The 18,925-nt window shown below is 42.9% G+C and overlaps 2 protein-coding genes across 3 annotated transcripts in view; one reads left to right on the plus strand and one right to left on the minus strand.

The window, feature by feature from the left end:
* Positions 1–1,140: 1,140 nt before the first annotated feature.
* On the minus strand, positions 1,141–9,966 carry TRMT10A (tRNA methyltransferase 10A). 2 transcript variants are annotated; one of them, XR_014945945.1, is made up of 7 exons: positions 9,588–9,966; positions 8,963–9,125; positions 7,820–7,965; positions 7,294–7,368; positions 6,163–6,312; positions 4,907–5,012; positions 1,141–1,698 (listed from the first exon to the last, which is right to left on the minus strand). XR_014945945.1 is itself a non-coding variant. In XM_085547090.1 (7 exons), the coding sequence occupies exons 1-7, from the start codon at positions 9,782–9,784 to the stop codon at positions 1,532–1,534; spliced, it is 930 nt and encodes a 309-aa protein (XP_085403216.1). In that variant the 5' UTR covers positions 9,785–9,966; the 3' UTR covers positions 1,141–1,531. The 2 variants fall into 2 exon arrangements, 1 of the variants encoding a protein (XP_085403216.1); XM_085547090.1 differs by having other exon boundaries at positions 7,820–7,891.
* Positions 9,967–13,227: 3,261 nt separating this feature from the next.
* Positions 13,228–18,925, plus strand: part of MTTP (microsomal triglyceride transfer protein) — a 28,736-nt gene continuing 23,038 nt past the window's right edge. Inside the window, exons 1-3 of the mRNA XM_015862082.3 lie at positions 13,228–13,442; positions 18,081–18,268; positions 18,726–18,869. Of these exons, the coding sequence (XP_015717568.1) occupies positions 13,382–13,442; positions 18,081–18,268; positions 18,726–18,869 (393 nt within the window). The 5' untranslated portion in view covers positions 13,228–13,381. The remainder of the gene's footprint in view (positions 13,443–18,080; positions 18,269–18,725; positions 18,870–18,925) is intronic.

The following is an 18,925-nucleotide window of genomic DNA, read 5'->3' on the forward strand; positions in this document are numbered from 1 at the left end:
GGACGGCAGCAGCCATCTCTCATTTTTAACAGCTGGAATCACTGCTGCTGTGTAGGCAGCTTTCTCTAAGTGATATGCCCAGCCTTAGGGTTACAGGTCTCCACGCTTTTGCACTGCAATCAGTGTTGATAATTCTGTCCTAGCTCTGGAACAAAATCCTGTGCAGTTAATGACGTCACATAGTACAAGCCCTTCCTGCCCCATCTACAGCAGTTAACACAACCTGAGGACAGCATCTTGTAGAGACAGTGCGCAACAAGATGCACAGACATCAGCATAGTATGACCAACGAGGTTAGTGTGATCAGAGAAAAGGTCAGCAACAGCAACAGAAATTACTGGCAAAGGCACTAACAAGGACATGAAGACCAAAGTGATTTAGACAAGCAATGTGGCTGAACACCCAACGATTGGTCATAACATCACTACTGTGATATTATGGAGCAACACTTGGAGTTTTACAAAAGCAGCATACCTAATTTGAAGTTAAATGTGTCATTAAACAGGAAGTGGGAGTGAACTGACACTTCCAGACAGCACCTCCTTGTTTTGTAAGGCCGTATAAATCCTACCAACTTCAGAACTTGCTGGCAATCACTGCCCAGGTCTCTCATAAATTCAGCTTCCCCCTGCTCTGTGTCGGTCACAATTTGGTTACATGTCTCCTCAGTACCACAGGCAACTACTGTCAGCTGCATTAAGTGGGATACTGGACCTCTAAGTTGCAGGTACTTACTCACTCCCAATCTGCTGGAATCACTTACATGTAGGCATCACTCAAATCCTGCCATCATTCATACATCCTGTAGATTAAAGCAAGTACAGGAACACGGTCTGCATTTATCCGCAGATAGGAAAGCTTCGGATTTGCAACAGCTTGATTTTAGAATATGCACATTTTGCTGATTTCACTGCTGCAATGCAAGACAGGCTGCATTTTGGGCTGCATACAATTCCTTCATGAAACAAAAATGTTTTGCCATCAGAATAATTTCATAAAATGCCACTACAAATCAGAGTGGCTCAGCTGACAAAGGCAGCTCAGTTGCTTGTGACTGTCTGTTGAGATGCTCAGGAAAATCTGTTCACTTCTGTTCTTAAGTGTTCACAAACACCTTGCAACAGGCACCAGTGGTACAGGTTTTGAGGTTACAAGATTGTTTGTAATTCATAGATTAGAACTGCAACAGAGATAAATGCACAGATTAAAACAATGATTAAGTATTTCAGGTAATATACCCAAGCAATTATTACAAAAATGAAACAAAAAAACCACACCATAAATAACATAGTTTCCTTGGTAAACAAAATAAATTCTGCATTTACTATTAATTTATTTTTTAAAGCTATTAATATAGAAGTTTCAGGATAAAAACTGCATTTGGTTTTACCCTTTCTGTCCAAGAATAACCGTGACCCAACTACAAAGCTACCAAGCATTGAGACAATTGAAGTATCACAAGGGAAGCAGATGATCTTCAGAGCTTAACTGCTTCATGTCCCAGTGTTACCCCATCTTCTTATTCCTCAGGCTAGCTGCTGTCTGAGTCGTTGTCTTCACCTTCTTTCTCAAACAGAGCATTTTGGGATGAATCATTGGCTTCTCCCAATGGAACTGCCCCTTTCCTCTGCGGCAAGACACTGAAAAAGGCCTCCTTCCAGTCTCTCTTCTCCAGGTATGCAAGGATGATTTCAAACACTGCAAAGTCAAGAAAGACTATCAGCTCTTTTATAAGAAAGAAACTGAAGCGCTGATAGGAACACAGCTCCAAATCTATTTTTACAGATATTTACATGCATTTGGGTAAAGCTGAGGAAGTGAAGGAAAAAGCAGAAGTGGCAATTCTGATACTGCTGCAGTTCAAAGCCAAGCACTTTCAGTCTCTGATTGAAGTCTCTAAAGATTCTCAGTTACCACAGTGACACTTCCCTGTAGTTGCTCCACTTTGAATTGACCCCTCTCAGGGACATAGGAACATCCCCCCAGTCCTTCAGGTCTCACAAGTGCCTTCTACACCGACACTTACACTTCCCATGTTAGGAAGGAATACTCCTGTGGATGCGCTTTAACAACAATGTTGCTTCCCTCCTAAATTATAACACACAAGCAGCCCCAAAAAGTCTTCCTAGAACATATTATAACCTCATAATCTTTATCTTCCATTTCTACCTGATGAAATCTGAGCTTAAAGCAAAAACTCTCATTATTCCCCCTTTCAGCACTCCTTAATAATACAAACTTATTGCTGTTGCTATTATACTAACCATACTGTTACCCAGTTCCTCTCTGTTTCACCTCCCAAAACTTTCCCTAATTGACAATAGCCCTAAAGTGTGTCATATGCAAACGTAATCACCAAATTCTTATTTAGAAAAATCCCAGGTTGTCCCCCCAAAAAACTCTTAACATCCATAGATTGTAGCTCTGGAGCAGCAGGTAAGGCAGTAGAGGTCCTATGGCTTGGAAGTAAACCAGACATGGCTGACAAGCTTGGGGTGCAGGGGTGGTTTCTCAAGCTTGAGGCTACAGGAATAGTGCTAACAACACTTGAGAATGCAGACTTCAAAGAATGCACCCAGTGCAAATGTTCTTGATGCCAGGTGACACCATATGAGATAGGATCAGAGGAGCTATGGGGGAGGAGCTGCACAGATCTGATGCTGAGAGTCAAGTTACAGAAAAGCATCGCATTTACTAGAGGTTTCCTAGATCCAGGTTTCCCAGACAGCCTGCCAGGATGCCCAGATTACAGGACACTGTGACACTGACATAGATGGCCGTTTTACTGAGCAGGTTTTTTACCTTGGAAGTACTGCGAAAGTCTGACCTATCAAAGGACTACATTAAGAACACTCTTCATTACTCCAGAAAGCATCTGCAGCAAAAATGATTGCTCAAGAAACAAGAGGAATACAAGGAACAGCCTTGCTTTGGAAATTCCTTGATCTGCACAGTAAAATTGGAACTGATGGAAAGAGAGAGGCTTCAAGAGGGTGACAGAGGCTTCCATAATATGCTGCAATAGCAACAGAAGCATTTAGCAAGGATGGGAAAAGGCAATGGGAACAGTTAGTAGACATCAGTGCAGAGTGGAATGGAACAAGATGGTACTGTAACATACACTAAAGTGTATTAGCTTTGGGATCCAAACCTGAACAGGTATATGTGTTCCTCATGCCATTATAACATGGCAGTGCAGGCTCTGAAACACTGATGGAACTATACAGAGACACAACCCCAACAAAGGGTACAAATAAGCAAATAAATGAAAAGCAGCACATGGTCTCTGCTGTTAACAACGCTAGCGATTTCTCACCACCAGAGGGCCCCAATTCAATTTAAGTGCGTCAAAGACTGACAAGGAAGTTAATAAAAGAATTTCTTCTCCTGTGAGATTTTTCAAATTCACCACTACTAATAGCAGTTCCATAGGGACCAAGCAGGTCCCAGTCTCGTCCCAGTCTCATCTATCCCCTACTCTGGTCTTCTAGCTTCAATCCCTGCACCAAGAGCAGGCACCTAGATGTCAAATTAAGCAAAACAAAAATAGTGAGCTATTACAGTACCAACAAGACGTGTTCTAAGGAAAACACAAAAAAAATCTCAGTGCAAATAAGCTTCTCTCGTGCACGAAATTTATACGAGGCTTGAGAGAGAGCTTGATTCTGTTCATCTTCTTCGTATCATCTCCCTTGAAAACTGTCTTTTTAAGCTTAGCTCGTGTTATTAGGGTTACAATATGGACCAGGGCTACAATTAAACCATAAGGTCCCTCCACTTTTGGCAGTGCTGGAGTTATTCTTGCCTAAAATCCATAAGCCAAATACTGCCATAGCAGAACCTTTACCTCACAAATGGTCTGTGTGTTACGTGTTTTTCAGCTACAACCTGAAAATATTCTAGAAGGGTATGCGAATGCAATCCCACACAGTATGACATCTCAGCAACTAAACTGCAGTAAAACCAGGTGCCTAGAAGTCTAGCACAAGAAACGTGCACAATATCATAAAGCAAATAAATGAATGTGCGAATGTAAGCCATCTTTCCCCCCCCCCCCCCAAAAAATAGCCTTCAAAAATGCTGACACTAGAGGTCAGTATAAGACTACTGTAGAAAAATTCTCCAATAAAACTCCAGCTAGCAGAGCTTCTAATAAGTAGCACTAAGAGCTGCTACTGCCCATATAAAGGATGTGTGAAGATGAAGTTTTAGAAGCCACTTGCTTTATATTTAAATAATCTTAATTATCATTCAAATCCACATCTCAATCACTTCCCTTTCATGAAATTAAAGTCATGAAATTAAAGCCATCATGCAAGGTGTTGATAATATAACCAACTTGATGCAAGGCAAGACAAATAAACTAAATGAACACAAAGTGAGGCAAAATGAAAACTTGCATCCCATGTTAAAAGAAATCCCCACACTGGTCTGTGTGGCCCCTATTTTCCATGTATTTTGTTTAATGACACTGAAAAATAATAACAGAACAGGAAGACTAAGAGGTGTCAAGGCTTTGTTAAAGAGTAATTGTACACTTCAACCAAAACCAGGAAGCTAAGTAAAAATGCAGTTATGAGAGCACAACAGATGGAGCACTGCTTCATCAGACGAGGTCACCATACATGTACCTAAGCAGTTACAACTGAACAAAGCTGCCAGAAGAGGTGAAAAAAGCATCACATATGCTTAAGCTCCAATGGAATAAATAAAGTATGTGGAATGGTTTTCAGCATTTTACTCACTTGTCCACTAAGTCTAGAAATAAGGCTGGGGAGGAAGCAATGCCAAAATTAATCATGGAACAAGTTAAGTTTTCACTACAGCGCACATTCTGAGGTTTCATATTCTTAACACTGCAGGTGTATCCTGTAATAGCACAATCATTCTGTATTTTACAACTCACCATGGTTGACTGCTAACACTTTGCGACTGTTCATCTTCACGAAGTTTCCCAGAGGGAGCTGTGCGTGACCAATTCCTTGCTCTACAGCTTTTTTGTAAGTGATTCCCTGGAGGAAAGGCATAAAAACAACCAGACTGAGAACCACAATTCCATATCAGCACATACAGATAAGATTACAATCAGCATCTTCTGTCCAGAGTTTTGCCAGTACTGCCTCACTATCACTGTAGAATATATATAAAAACAGAAACCCACCCAGGTAAGATGGTACCTGCTTCAAGGATTACCTCTAGAAAACACACCACCTCAAACACATGTCACTCTATGATGTATAGTCAAGAGGATGGCAAACAAGATTTGGTCACACAGCTCCAGAACACGCCGGGCACAGCCTGTTTCAAAGGCAAGCCTGAGCTTATGCACAAAGTCACTCAGTTTAAAGTAACTGTTTTTTTTTTTGTTGTTGTTGTTGCTTTGGTTTTTTGAGGAAGAAATACAGGGGGGAAGAAAAGCAAATTTAGTACCTGAGAAACAAAGAAACAAAAAGCTTTGGAAAGTCAGTAACCATTTATAGCATAATGACCATAAGGGATTTGCTTTAGCTTCCTCCTAGCCTTTAACTGTGGACTAACTGCTTTAGTATCACTTGGGATGCTAAAAAAAATAGCAATGAATCTTAAGCCTCACCATGTCACCAGAAATGACATCGGGGTTTCTTTGAAGAAAAGCAGTAACAGTGCATTAATTTCCCAGCTGCGCTCTCCATGACTTCCCAGGTTCACACAGCACGGTCCCATGCGCAGCTATGGAACCAGATCTCTGAGGCATTTGCATTACTTCACTAAATTCTCTGGACAAGCAAACTCATTAAAAGAGGACATTAAAGATTCAAGCGCTGCTCTTCATCTATTTTTGGGCACGTGCACATACAAGCACACACACAAGTGCATGAACAGAAACCAAACCCTTCTGTCTGAAAATATGGCCCTCAGTAAGCTGAGCAGTGTTATTAATTCCGTTCCTATATTTAAAATGAAAAGAATAAATCCTAAAAAGTCTCAGCATGTCTGCACTCTGGCACACAAGTCACTGATACCACCACCAGTTTTGTTTTCTCATTTCTCCAACAAGTTTTTAATGAAATTGTTTTGAAGAAGTTTTCTTAATATTTATTTTTGTTAGCTTGTCTGTGTGTGTTATTGATGTAAAACAAGATGTGAATACAAGAACTGTAAAGAAGCATACCCACAGTTTACCTTGTGGTGATTATGATCCACCAGCCCTCCAATCACATACGCCTTCCTCTCGTCAAGCTCACTGAGAACATCTGGGGAATCTGAGGTGAGGTACACGAGGTCTTCTTTCTTTATTAGCTCACTATAGTGCTCTGTTCTAATTTGGATATCCTAAAAAAAAGGAGTTTAAAAAGCTACATTTAACTGATGAGTTGCTGGGAAATCTTTACAGACCCAAGACTGAACAAGAGTCGCTTTATGCCCCTCATTCATGTTTCAGTGCATCCCATAGTACAGATTGCATTCTGCATGAATAACCCACAGACCCACCATAGCTCCCTAAAGCACCAGCCTGTAAAACAGTCACTGAGAAGCTTTCTGAAATCACAGAAGAACTCTGCAAAACCTTAAGTTCTTGTGATTCCCTTCAAGCTTTACTTTACATCCCATAGGGATCCCAGTCATTTTCAAGACCACCTTTCCAAAAGAGCAAAACCAGATGCAAATGCTAACTAAATACCAACTAAATTCTTTGGAGTTGATATGAGACGTTTATTCTGTGCCTTTGGAGACTGATGATCACACAAAATTTGCTCCAAGTGGAACCATTCTTCAATCACACAAAGTGTTCCTATTTGCTGGAATGCTTGTTTAACAGGGAGACACAAGGAAAACCAAGACGAGGCTGACACTACATCAAGCCATTTCTCTAAAGAACACTTCAGTGTTGAGAGGTGGTATAACGGAGAAGTGAACAGAGGAATCACTTCATTATTTCAAAGCAGTGCACTTGCCAATAAGAAATTAAAAATAAAAAATAGAAAAGAGCCCTGCCATACAGATGACTGTCAGGGCTGCCTGAATCAAGCAGTCTATCAGAGAACAGAATCTGTTCAAGAAGAAGAAATGAAGACTGTGTGTGGAGTGTTTATAGCTAAAATAAAATCTAGATTCATCGAGACAAGCACTCCTGGACTTACTTAAGGTATGTTATTTTAGAGCACAAAGAGCCTCACTTTAATATAATATTGCTCTGAAGTCACAGAAAAAATAACCATAGACAAAGCACTGGTCCTTCACAATACATAACCCAGCTAACAGTTGTAAGGAAGATTTCTTTTTCCCTTCTTATAGAAACAGTTGAATATTCACCTTCCAGTTGACCCATCCTTTATCATTTTCATTCATGTTGCTCTTCAGCTGTCCTCCATGGCTGGTCAAGTAAAACTTTGAAAAGAACAAACAAAAGGTACACTGTACTAAATCGTTAACGTGTCAATTTGTTTTCCCACTGTACAGTTTTTTTCTTCTCCTAAGTATTAGCTAAAACACTCACTTACTATCTAGCTAAAAGTGGTAGTGGTACTAAGACCACGCTCATGCAGTTAGGAACATAAAGAAACACACACAGTCCCTTTTTTCCACCTGTATGTGCCATAGACAAAACTGACTATCAGCGCTGCTTTAGTGGCACACCAGTATCCAGCACTGCACCAACAGGCACATACCCTTCTATGTGTGTATTTCTATAACTTTTGGGTTGAAAATTCATCAGCTAAAATAGATGTAACTTTCTTATTAAAAAATACAAAGCTTACATTTTGTGCCCACTTGTGTTACAACTGCCTTTCTCACACTTTGTACATGGCAATACAGTCAGTACTCTGTTTCAACATACCTGCACAGGATGGAATGCTTTGCGATTTTCTGCGTAACATCTCTGAATTTGCTTGTGAAGCTTCTTAACATCCTGTATACAACACAATTTGTTTTACATAGTCCTTCAGACAGACCACCACAAAATGCTTTACCATGAGCCAGAAGCTAAAGAGAGAAAAAGGAGGCTTTTAACTGGCAAAAATGACTGCTGACATAGAGCGGACATCAGACCCTGAGAGAAGGAGCAGCCTTTGAGAAGGGATTCTGCTGACATGGAAAAATATATCTACAAAAGTGTATTTAAACACCTCTATGCATGCTCTCGATTCACATAGTTCAAGGAAACAAACAAAACAAAATCACCGAGATTTAAGTACACATTTAAACATTCAAAACTAATCTTAGGAATCACTGAGATTTGCCGCACTACAACAACGCTCAGTCAGTGCTACACATGCCCCACATTACAGTCAAAGAGCAGACAGATGGGCTTTGCAAAAGCTCTAATTCACACAGTCTTGCAGGACAGTGAAGTCAGAGCAATAGAAAGGCTCAGGGTAAAAGCAAGGCAAGACGTCTGCCTTAGACACTGTAGGCTGCACTCATAAAGAAGGCTGCAAAGTAATGCTTGTTCCTTGTAGGAGTAAAGCTGTTCTGATCTCGAAATGGCAGATCAAGTGTCTTAACCAGAGCCATCCTGTCCCAATCACCTCTCGTGTACCTAAGAGAAAAAGCTCAGTACCCTCATAATGCTAAGAGATCTAATTTCCATGGATCCTCTCTAAGGATGTGGAAGCCTCACATCAATTTCAAAGGAAAAAGTAATTGGATGTGGCATTTACCACCTTTCCAGCAAAATCATTTTGAAGCAGAATTGCATACAGCTTCATAGAGAACACGCTGCACAAACTGTCTCTATATTCCTGTGCTTTGGAATCAAACCAGCTCACCACATCTCCATGAATGTGATCGGAATCTTCAGCAAACATACATCAAGGTACATTCCAAACCCTGAGAATATCTGCAACTGACGTGAGCAGTTCTGCAAGTCATCACAACCTGAGAAATGCTGACTATCCGCTACTGTCTGTTCTGATATTGTATCAACGCTGCGACCCGAGAATCTTCCAACACTTGCATTTGATGGGCAAATCTGATTTACCTTCAGAACCATCAAGTCATCGAAGCTGCAGTCCACAATGAGGCGCAGTGTACTGGGAACAGCTTCCCTTCGCAGACGCTTCCTGTCATTCCCTTCAATACTGGTGTCTGATTTTGACTGACGCTCTAATTTCCTCTTCTGGCGTTTTTCTTTCCGTTTCTGCCTACACAAATAGATAAATCTATGAAAAATGATGCCAAAGCTGCTGAAGTGCACATTATGCACATAAATGCACAGTTGTATGATGAAGGTGGATGGCCCACAACAGTGGTAGTTTAATTCCTCTCTGTTGCTCACATCTGTGCTAACAGAACCATGAAACCAATACCCCAACTCTGCTTGTGATGTTCTGGATATAGAAAGACAAATAGATGTGATGATTCCTCCCTCCCGACAAGACAGTAACATGCAGTTTTGAAGCCCTCCTCCTGTCTGCTTCAAGCTGAGGCACACTTCTAGCATGGAGAAATGCAAACCTTTACAGCTTCTTCATACTTAGATGGAGCAGACTATGAGTACTGCTTTAAACTCTGCTTTACTAGAGCTATCTAGGCACAGATTCTGCTGACACATTATGACTACAACAAATTAGCACACACTAATAAAGCCATTTTGAGAGCCATACCTACGGAGATCCTTCTGCTCTTCCCACTGTTTCTGCTTCAGTAGCTTCTTCCGCTGCCTTTTGGACATGGGCTCCATGCATTCTATGTTGTCTGTGCCCTCCTTCCTTTCTACCTGCCTGTCACACGACTTCACCTTTCCTTCCACCTCAGGTGCATCGGGGGGCATGGTGCTTCCTGTCGGTGCTCCCGATGACATTAGCTTCTGGCTGCCTTACTGACCTGTATCTCATACACTCGATAAACACCTCATGAAAACCCACTTTTCATCTCACCCGCTCCCCTCAGCACAGCCGGTTCATGATACCCCCCGTACGGTCCCCCCAGGCCCGCTCACCACCATCCGCCCGACAGGCCGCACTCGCTCGGCCTCCAACCCCCAGCAGGCAGCGGACGCCCGCTACGTAGTTCCGCCGGTCACCGCCCGCCTCTTCCGGGCTGCATGCGATCCGCCCCGGCTCCTTCCCCCGTTCCCTTTAAAGCCGGACCCCCGGAGCTGTGCTGCCCTCCTTCCAGCTCCACATCTAACAGCCCCCACCAGCCGGCTCTTGTCAGCCTGGTGCCGACACGCCGGGACAGCGTCCCTTCCCCTCCTGATCGCTTTGTGAACACGCTGCCCTGGTATAGGAGCTAATAGTGGAGCATGGGGTTATGAGAGAAAACACAGTCTGGGCAGCCTAATTCCATATGCTGATGGCTGTTGGCCTGTGGCTAATGGGGTGCCTGCATCAAACAGGAGAGTGGTGCTGCCATCAGCTCTTCTCCTCCGTCCGCATTGCTGTGTGTGTGTCTCGGGTTTCGCTGCTTCCAGATATACACACTGCTCCAGTCCCGGTGCTGGTTTCGGATTTGTTGCAGCTAAATTAAAGTCACAGCACTGTATGGGGTCACTACTGTAAGACGCTGACCTTTAGCTGGTGTTCATGCTGGGTATTCGCTGTAATATTTGATTTCATTTGTGATTATTTCCCACATTACTTTATAAATAACCAGATTTGCGTTCGCTTCTCCTTGCGTCTATTTAAAAGCCTGGTTATGTTAATATTAGTATCTAGGTTTATACACCAGGTCTGGCTGTGCGTCTCCCTCCCTGCAGAAAGCAGGATGTATTGGGAGCAATGCTCACCCCAGCACTATCTGGAGGGCAAAGATGGGCTCCAGGTGCTTTGGTGCACACGGTTTGAGGAAAGAACCATGAGTGTCACATCAGCGTTTGTGAAAGGAAGACAAAAATGTTTCATCAGCCCCAGAAATATGTGAGGAAATCTCATTAGTTTTATAAGGTCGTATAAAGATATGAGCTTTATTGTTTGGACTCTGGATAATGCGCAGCAACAGTAATACACTTTGACCCTAATACATATGCCAGCATGGCGTGAGGTGTCCATTAAAGGGCTGATCCCACAACCTCTGCCTTTAGTGGACTTTGGTGGGTGCAAGACCTATTAAGTGGGTGTCACTTGATGTTAAGGAAGTCACAGCTGATTTAGCCTTGGCATAACTGAGAAGAGGCTCAGGCCTCCCCTTTCCCAGGTATCCGAAGACTACACCAAGTGTGCTTTGAATGCGCGTATGTTGTTTTTTAGATATAAATATACATGCACATGGAAGTGCACAACACTGTTTCTCTGCATATACGCGATGGTTAGATACTTAGTTCTGTAACGGGCATACAATTGGCTGGTGTACAAACGACTACACCAATTGAAATGATGAGGGGATCTGGCCTCTGATATTCTGGTCCTAAGAGAGGCCTTTCTTCCTTTAGCTTCATTTTAGGGAAAACATACATTTCCCATGTCCCGTAAGTGTAAGAGGAGGAAGAAGTTTCTTGTTTACCAAATACAGCAGAAAGATCAGCTGGAATGCAAAAATGCACACACACACACACAGGTTACCTAACTCTTACATGCAGTAGAACAGCGTGCAGAAAATATAAGTGTAGAGCTTAGGGCGGCACACAAGGAAACAGCAGTATGAAAGTGTATGTCCTCCTGATGACATTTCCTCCTGCAGACTGGGAGAAGGACTTGGCTTAGGGAGTCAGGGATATACTCAGACAGGGAAAATCTGTCTCTTGGAGCATCCATAGAGACTGGAAGTGACTCCTGGTGACCCCATCTGGCCCGTGTTTGCTCTGGGCACTGTTTAGATACCTTCCCTGGTGTATACATGAGGCTGTGCCTCCAGTCCCTTCAGCCTGAGAAGCAGAGTACCTAATAAACCAGGGAGTAGCAGGAACAAGGCTTGCTTTTATGAATCCCTCCCTTCCTCTTTCCCTCTACACATACACACACACACAGACTGCAGAGAACTTCCAGGGGGCTTCCACTAGGTATGGAGATATGAAGGAGGGAACAAGTTGTGGCTCTGCTGCTTCTCACCATTGCATGACATTTGCAGCCACTGTACCCGGCTTCTCTGTCAGCACAAGGCAATGAAGGAGGCATTTGTGCTATCCAAGGCTGTTCTCACCTAACAGTCCTTCACTCATACAGAAGACCTGATTACAGAAATGGTATTGCTAGTAGTTAAATACAGCCTGAGGCAGCACTGCTCTAGTTGGGATATTTGTAGCTAGCAGCCAGCCAAAAGTCCCAAGGCTGTAATGTAATGACAATGCAAGTAGCACTCCAGCCTATAGTGGAGAAGTCATTTTGTGGCAGGGAGCTATTTACAGGACCTAGCTTGCCGGAGAAGAAAATAATCTCTTGCTATAATAACCTCTGAAATATGGAAAGAGAGCACGATAATGGCTGGTGGGTATCTATCCCTCTTATACATATTTTATCCCTACTTGAACACGCAGGAGTAGATCCCTCCCAATGCGGAAAGAAGCGGACTTCATTGGCTGGGGGAGAGAGAGTGTCCTGGTGCAGATTTTGGTGTGCAAGGTGTTCTGAGGGACGCGTGGGGTTGAAACGCTGCCACGCAGTTATCCAAGGGACAAGGGTTTCCTTAATGAGCCCTCCAGCAGCAGGGCTGACTGTGGGATGGGCTGGGGTTTGCTCTCAGAGGAAATGGGGAAACGTGTGCATTAGTCAGGTGAGAGCTTATTGAGAGATAAACCCAACAAGAGGAAAGGGGAAAATATGGGTGAAAAAAGAAGGGCCTGGTTGCCCTGTTCAGGATGAGTGGCTGGCTTGTTTCAGCTTTTCAGTTTCTAATCTGCTGCTGTGATGAAGTAATAAAGGGACTGCTAAAAGAGAGTTTCTTTTATACAATACAAAAGCCAAGGAACTGATATCACACATCAGTCTCCTTAGCAGAGCATCATTTCTTTTTTTTTTTTTTTTTCATGGCAGTGATAAATCCCTTGTACTTCTGCTCCCAGACCCTTACAAAGCATCTGCTCCTGGGATTGCTCATAGAGTTGATACATGAAGTTGGAGAACAGTAGTAAGAATTCAGCCCCTGGCAGCAGCACACCTTTGTTAAAGCAGAGGAGGAGGGGAGGGAGCTCCAGGTTCTACCAGGCCTGGAGGCCACCTCCACTGCTCAGCAATGTGGCTGCATGGGCATTCAAAAATGAAAGCTGAGGTAATCAATAAAACAGGTAAAAACCCCTGGTTACCCCAGTTCTTAATAATTAACTGGAAGTCCTTCCATGAACTTAGTACCTGAGTGTGGAATTTGGAATCTGACCTTTACTACATCTAGATAAACACAGTGGCTGGCGCGGCAGGTCCCTCTGCAAGCGCTGCTCCATTGTCAGCAGTTCGCTCCGTGGAGGCTCTCTTCCTACTTGGAGGCTTTTGCACTTCATGCTGCAGTCAGGAGCTCGGGGCAGTCCAGCATGATTGTTCTTACCGTGCTGTTCCTTTGCATCATTTCCACGTATTCAGCCTCCGTTAAAGGTAGGTCAGCCAAGGTGTAACTGTCTTTCTACAGATGCATGAACATCTTTACTCAGCTGTACTTGAGTACTGCCAAACACCTTTGTTAATTACAAAGGTGCTGGTAGCATTCATGTTAACACAAGGGAGGGAAGAGGTGATGTCTTCAGGTGCTCACAGGCACTGGTGCAAACCAGGAAACTGCGGATCTTGACCTTGCTTAGTCAAGACGTGCTGTGGGGCACCAGCTGGAGGGGGACTGTTAAGTTAGACATACAGAAGTGCTCCAGTGGACCAGAGCCAGGAACTGCTCTGAGCTGTCCAGGTTTCATTTCTAAGCAGTTGACTCAGCTACCACTGAAGTCAGTAGCAAACATCCCGTTAATTTAGTTGGGAGCTTGGTCTGCAATAAGTCACGGAAACCTGGGTGTCTGCACAGGCCCATGGAGCAGGCCTTTACTCAGGTGTCCTGCATAAAGGTCAAGGGCATGAAATCTGGAGACTGCCTGCTCCAGCAGCACCAGTGTACTGAAGGAGGAAAATGGCCTTTTGGTGGTGGCCCTTTGTGGACAATTTGACATTAGTCTTACAGGAGCAGCAATCTTACAGCATTAGCCTGTACATTGGTCTGTTCTTTCAATTGAATGCGAATGTCCTTCACAGGGAGAGGAGAGAAGGAGGGGAGCACTCAGCTGCAAGTTAAACTGTTAAAAAGGTGGGAGAAGTACTCCTATCAGGCACCATGTCTGGGAAAGCATAGAGCAGCAACCTTCCTGCCTGCCTCCAGACCCTTTTATGACAGGAATTATAAAACAAAGAAGTTTGCAGGTGGTTCCTCTTGCAGTAGAAAACTCACATTAAACTGTCAAGTGACAGTAATGGCCTGGTACTGATGTGCCACACTTCTGGTGCTTGCTCTTCCCAGCTTCTTGTAACATCAACTAATCAGAACTTACCGATGTGAAGTTCTGTTTATCACCTTACATCCCCTGTGCAGTGAGCAAGCATTTGCTCACTAGTTTGTCCTCCAATCAGCCCTGCAAGGTCTCATCTATCTCTTGTGCAGAGCTGAATGACTGGCCTGAAGGCCACTTAGTGCCTCTGTGACAGAGCTCAGATTAGGATAGAATGTTTTTGCCTTTTCGTGCATCAACCTTTTAGAAACGCTAAAGCTAGATCAGCACACATGAAACTTTCCTACTGCAGTTCCAGTTTTCAAATAAACGGATGGCGTTTGCTTTTTGAAGCTATCCAATATCAGAAACAGTGGCAAATATAATTTATGAAGGTAGAGCCAGCTAGTAGTTAGAGACACACATGCTGTGCATGCCATATGTATTAATAAACGGCACAGGACTTGACAGCTGTCTCTACTCATGCAGTGTAACCTTCTGTATTATACAGTATCATGATTTAATTATAGAATTGGCATGTTACCCTTACTGACAGACACTTAACATTACCAGTCAAACTATGTGTTATGCACTCCACCTTGAAAGCATGCACTTCTGACCCCAAGACAGCCTTTATGTCCGCTCCTCCTCCCTCCTCCAGCAGTGAGATGTTTGCCATCAGCCCAAATGCAAATGGCTGTAAGGGCTGCAAGGATCACAGACCTCCACTGAATAGAAAGGGAAGAAGCCTCTGAAGGCAGTATGGATGATTAGTCTTTTAAGATTTACATCAGAAAGCTGTAGCAATATTTCTTCTTAAATAGTACCAGTGATTTTCTCATGAAAGATAGCATGTGTGTTTAGTATTGCTATTTTAAATGCCAGTTCCAGGCAGTGACAGTGCGTTTCTGTCCCTTGGGCACAATTTTACTCCTTGCCTCTTCAAATGACCACTCTATCCAGCTGTCTCTTCTGGCATCCACATTTCCACCAGGATAACTGCTGACTCCTCATGGTTGCCTTCAATACTGCCTCATCTCTGCTTCTTCTCTTGCCATGATCCGCCACTGGCTCATGCTTTGCCATCAGTGAAGCTGGTCTTGCAACTGAATGCGCTTTCAGCCCAGGGGCCCTGAGCACTGTCTGCATATGGAATGGTGAAAGCTTTCAGAACCTGGTATTGTTCTACCTCCAAGAAACACTTTACAGTTATTCATTTTTTCTGTGACACTTGCAAGAAACTGCCCTCCTGTGTCCTTTGCTCAGCTCTTTCCTTCAGGAGGGAGCAGCCTATTACAGACAGGGACAAGAAACTGCTGAAAGAGAGGAAGAAAGAAGAACTGTGTCAATAAGAAAAAAAATAATCAGTGGGTTTAACTGTGGGAGAAGGAAAAGGATATGTGAAAGTTACCTTTAATTGAAAAATGAGAGGGAGAAAAGCACAAACACCCACTATAACTAATTAGACTTATGTCTCTCAGCACCCGGATCAATTTTCCTGGACATGCTTTTCCCCCACCTTTTATGCTTAGATAAGGCTGTGTCATCCTCTGCCTTTAGAAAGCACCTAGCGGGTTGCACTTGTCAACCTCAGTCAATACTAAATCACCAGTGTTGCCATTTCTGCTGCCTGTGAAGGATATTTCAATGCAGGAAGCAGCCTGCTCAGAGCTGCTGCAAGGAAGCAGGGTTGTTCCTGAAAGGTTGCCATCCCCTGCACATACCCTGAGTACCCTCTGCTCCCAAAGGCGATGTGGTTTCAGAGGTGATAGGAGTAAGGGCAGAGGGTGAAGGGAGGAGGCTAGGAGATGGCACAGCGTCCTGAAGGAAGGTTTGTACTCCTCTTTTTCTATTTAAAGCAGACTGCCCAAAAATGCAACAGAGATTCATGCCAACCTTAATGCTTTAGCCTCCCTACAAAATCAGTAGCCTTAGCTTTGAGGTCCCACACACATACGGGCTGTTTCCCTTGGGATTACCAAAATAACAGTGCCACATCTCTGGCTGGCGTAAATCCTCAGCCAGTTTGGGTCTGTGTGTCTTTGTCAATTTATGCAGCTCACAAATCAGACTCAGAGGGGTTGCTCTTTTCCTCACTGGCAGGTTCTTCAAAGCTAACCTTGACATACTGCTATGATGTCAGTGGGAATGGGGCAAAAAAGAGAGCAAAACCATAGGAAAAATGCTTTTTGGACTCTGAGAACTGCAGAATGTGTCCATCCAGCCATGATGGACCCGCACTGCCTACCTGCCAGGGACTTAAATTCTGACAGTGGAATAAGAAAATACTTTGGTTTTCCTTTTTACTGACACAGTGATTTGAAACTTATTTAGCAGAGTCAGATAAAACACTGAGGACCATGACACAAATCAAGATAGCCTGCTAATTCTCTGCAAGGGACTTTGAACACATTGATTATGTTACAGCATGCTTTAAGATTTGGGTTTTTTTTCTTTGTTTTCTTTTCCTGTACTTATCATAAGACAGAGATGCAGCTCCCTGAGGACGACACTTGGCTTTTCTTTGATTAATTGTGTTGTAAAGCTTTTGTTTCTGCTTTATACCTACTGAACACCATAAAGAAAGCCCTGCTGGTTTCAGCGATGCAGCACTCGGGTACAAGAGGCTAGTTCTGCGACATTTACAGATAGCACCTAAGGTCACTGTATGTGTGTTTACTTTGTGGATGTAACAGCACTTTGTGTACAGCCAGTTCCTCCTCCATTCCCTTCCCTCTACAAACTGAGTTCATCAGTTTGTCTTGTGTGGAAGAGACCTTTGTAGCCATCCACAGCAGAGGGGGAAGCCCCTGAAAGCAGTGAAAAGGAATATCCCGTGTACCCTATTTAGCACAGTTTTTGAAATTGATTTTCCTCAGCCACATTCTTGGGACACAGTCTTAATGCCTGTGCCTGGAGGCTAATGTTGTAGTGCTACACGTTCCTCACAGATCTGTGCATGAGAGAAAATAAGATAAGAAGGGATGTAGACACGGGGCACTTTAAGTAATTTTACAGAAGAAAAGAAAAATAAGACATTCGTATGCTGCAGACTTTATTTACACTAACAGCTCTGAAACTGAATCCTTGGGAAACAGCTTCTCCAGTTTGTTGCTAATCCAGGCATACAGTAGATATACAACTTGCATTTATGCTGGGTTTTGACTTTTTATATCCCTTAAAATACATCAATAAGCAGCAGAATCACAGCTACAGGCATAATAAATTATTTTAAAGAAAAAAGGTCTTAATTAATGTATCTAAATACTATATTTTCTCCATGTCTTCACTACACTTACACCATCCCTGGGCAAACCTGTCAACTGAAAGATTCCCATTAAATGTGCTAGAGGTGCAGAGAACAATTTCTATCGGCTCCAACAAGTGATTTCAGTACATTTCAAATTGTAAGCACACAAATTGCACGAGTAATTAAGACATTTTGATTTACAAATAATTTTGCATTCATTTCTTATGATAACACAGCCAAAGCGAAGAGCCTGATTCTCTTTTACTTCTGTAAGTATGGAGCTAAACCAAAGGATTTTGTGGATGTTCTTATCTTGTATACATAAAACTAGTGTCAATTTAAGAAAATACAACTGTTCTGTTGGCATGATCTCTGTTAACAAGGGGATCAAGATCCCCTGTAATCTTTTGTGGACAATTATGTTTTAATTTTTTCTAAGGGTGTTTATTAGAGGGAATTCAGATGTCATGATGTATTAGTCATTTCTAACATGATTTTGTTTTCCTTTTCAAACAGGGCACACTACTGGGCCAAGCTTAAGTAATGATAGATTATATAAATTTGCTTACACTGCTGAAGTCTATGTTGATCGGGCTAAAGCATCCCTGCAGAAAAGTGCAGGCTACCGGTTTTCTGCTGGTGTGGATGTCAACCTCTTATGGAGAAATCCTGAAAATGATGATGACCAGTTGATCAAAGTTATGGTAATTAGTGCCATTATGTAACTTAGAACATGCCTAACCTTTCCTGCCTTTATCATCTAATTGTTAATCTAACCTTGAGGAACTTGTTTTCAGAAGGTGAGCTAAATATTTGATTCTACCATGTTGTCATCAACTAAAAGCAGCTTCTCCATTTAGCTGCTTCTTGTAGAGTAAGACTTCACAAGAATATATGTAGCTTCCTTAGCCAGAGCTTCAGAATGTCTCCTGTGTTTTGAAATTGCTTCAGAAAGTTTCTTTAACCTCAAACAACTTCTGTACAAGCTCCTATGTGAGGGGCAATATGCTGAAATCTTCAGATCTAGCTAAAAATCATTATGTTTGCTAAGTATAGACTGCTTTTGCTGTTTAGGTTTGAAGTGATTTGGTTTACTCAGCCTATCCTAGGCCAATACTAGTGTGTTCTCTACATTAATTTTCTCTGTTTTTACTTTGCTAGTTAAGAGATGTCCGAGTAGAAAATGTGAATGAACGTCCATCTGATAAAAGCATCTTCAAAGGAAAGAGCACAGAGACAATCATCGGGAAGGAATATCTGCAAGCTCTACAGAGGCCCATGGTGCTTGAGTTAGGCCGTGGAAAAGTAAGACCTTGTCTTTCAAAGTTCATATGCAATCACTCTGGGCACCTGGGGCAAAT

Source organism: Coturnix japonica, chromosome 4, assembly GCF_054131305.1.
Source record: "Coturnix japonica strain WE chromosome 4, WE-NBRP24, whole genome shotgun sequence".
In the NCBI taxonomy this organism is placed as follows: domain Eukaryota; kingdom Metazoa; phylum Chordata; class Aves; order Galliformes; family Phasianidae; genus Coturnix; species Coturnix japonica.

Bases quoted from the DNA above. Each gene is read 5' to 3' on its own strand.
- TRMT10A (XM_085547090.1), bottom strand. From the start codon at position 9,784: ATGTCATCGGGAGCACCGACAGGAAGCACCATGCCCCCCGATGCACCT. The intron at 7,369-7,819 runs GTATGTTGAAAC...TTCTTTTCAAAG, and splicing joins AAGCATTCCATCCTGTGCAG to TTTTACTTGACCAGCCATGG. The intron at 6,313-7,293 runs GTGAATATTCAA...CCTTTTTTTTAG, and splicing joins AAGGATGGGTCAACTGGAAG to GATATCCAAATTAGAACAGA.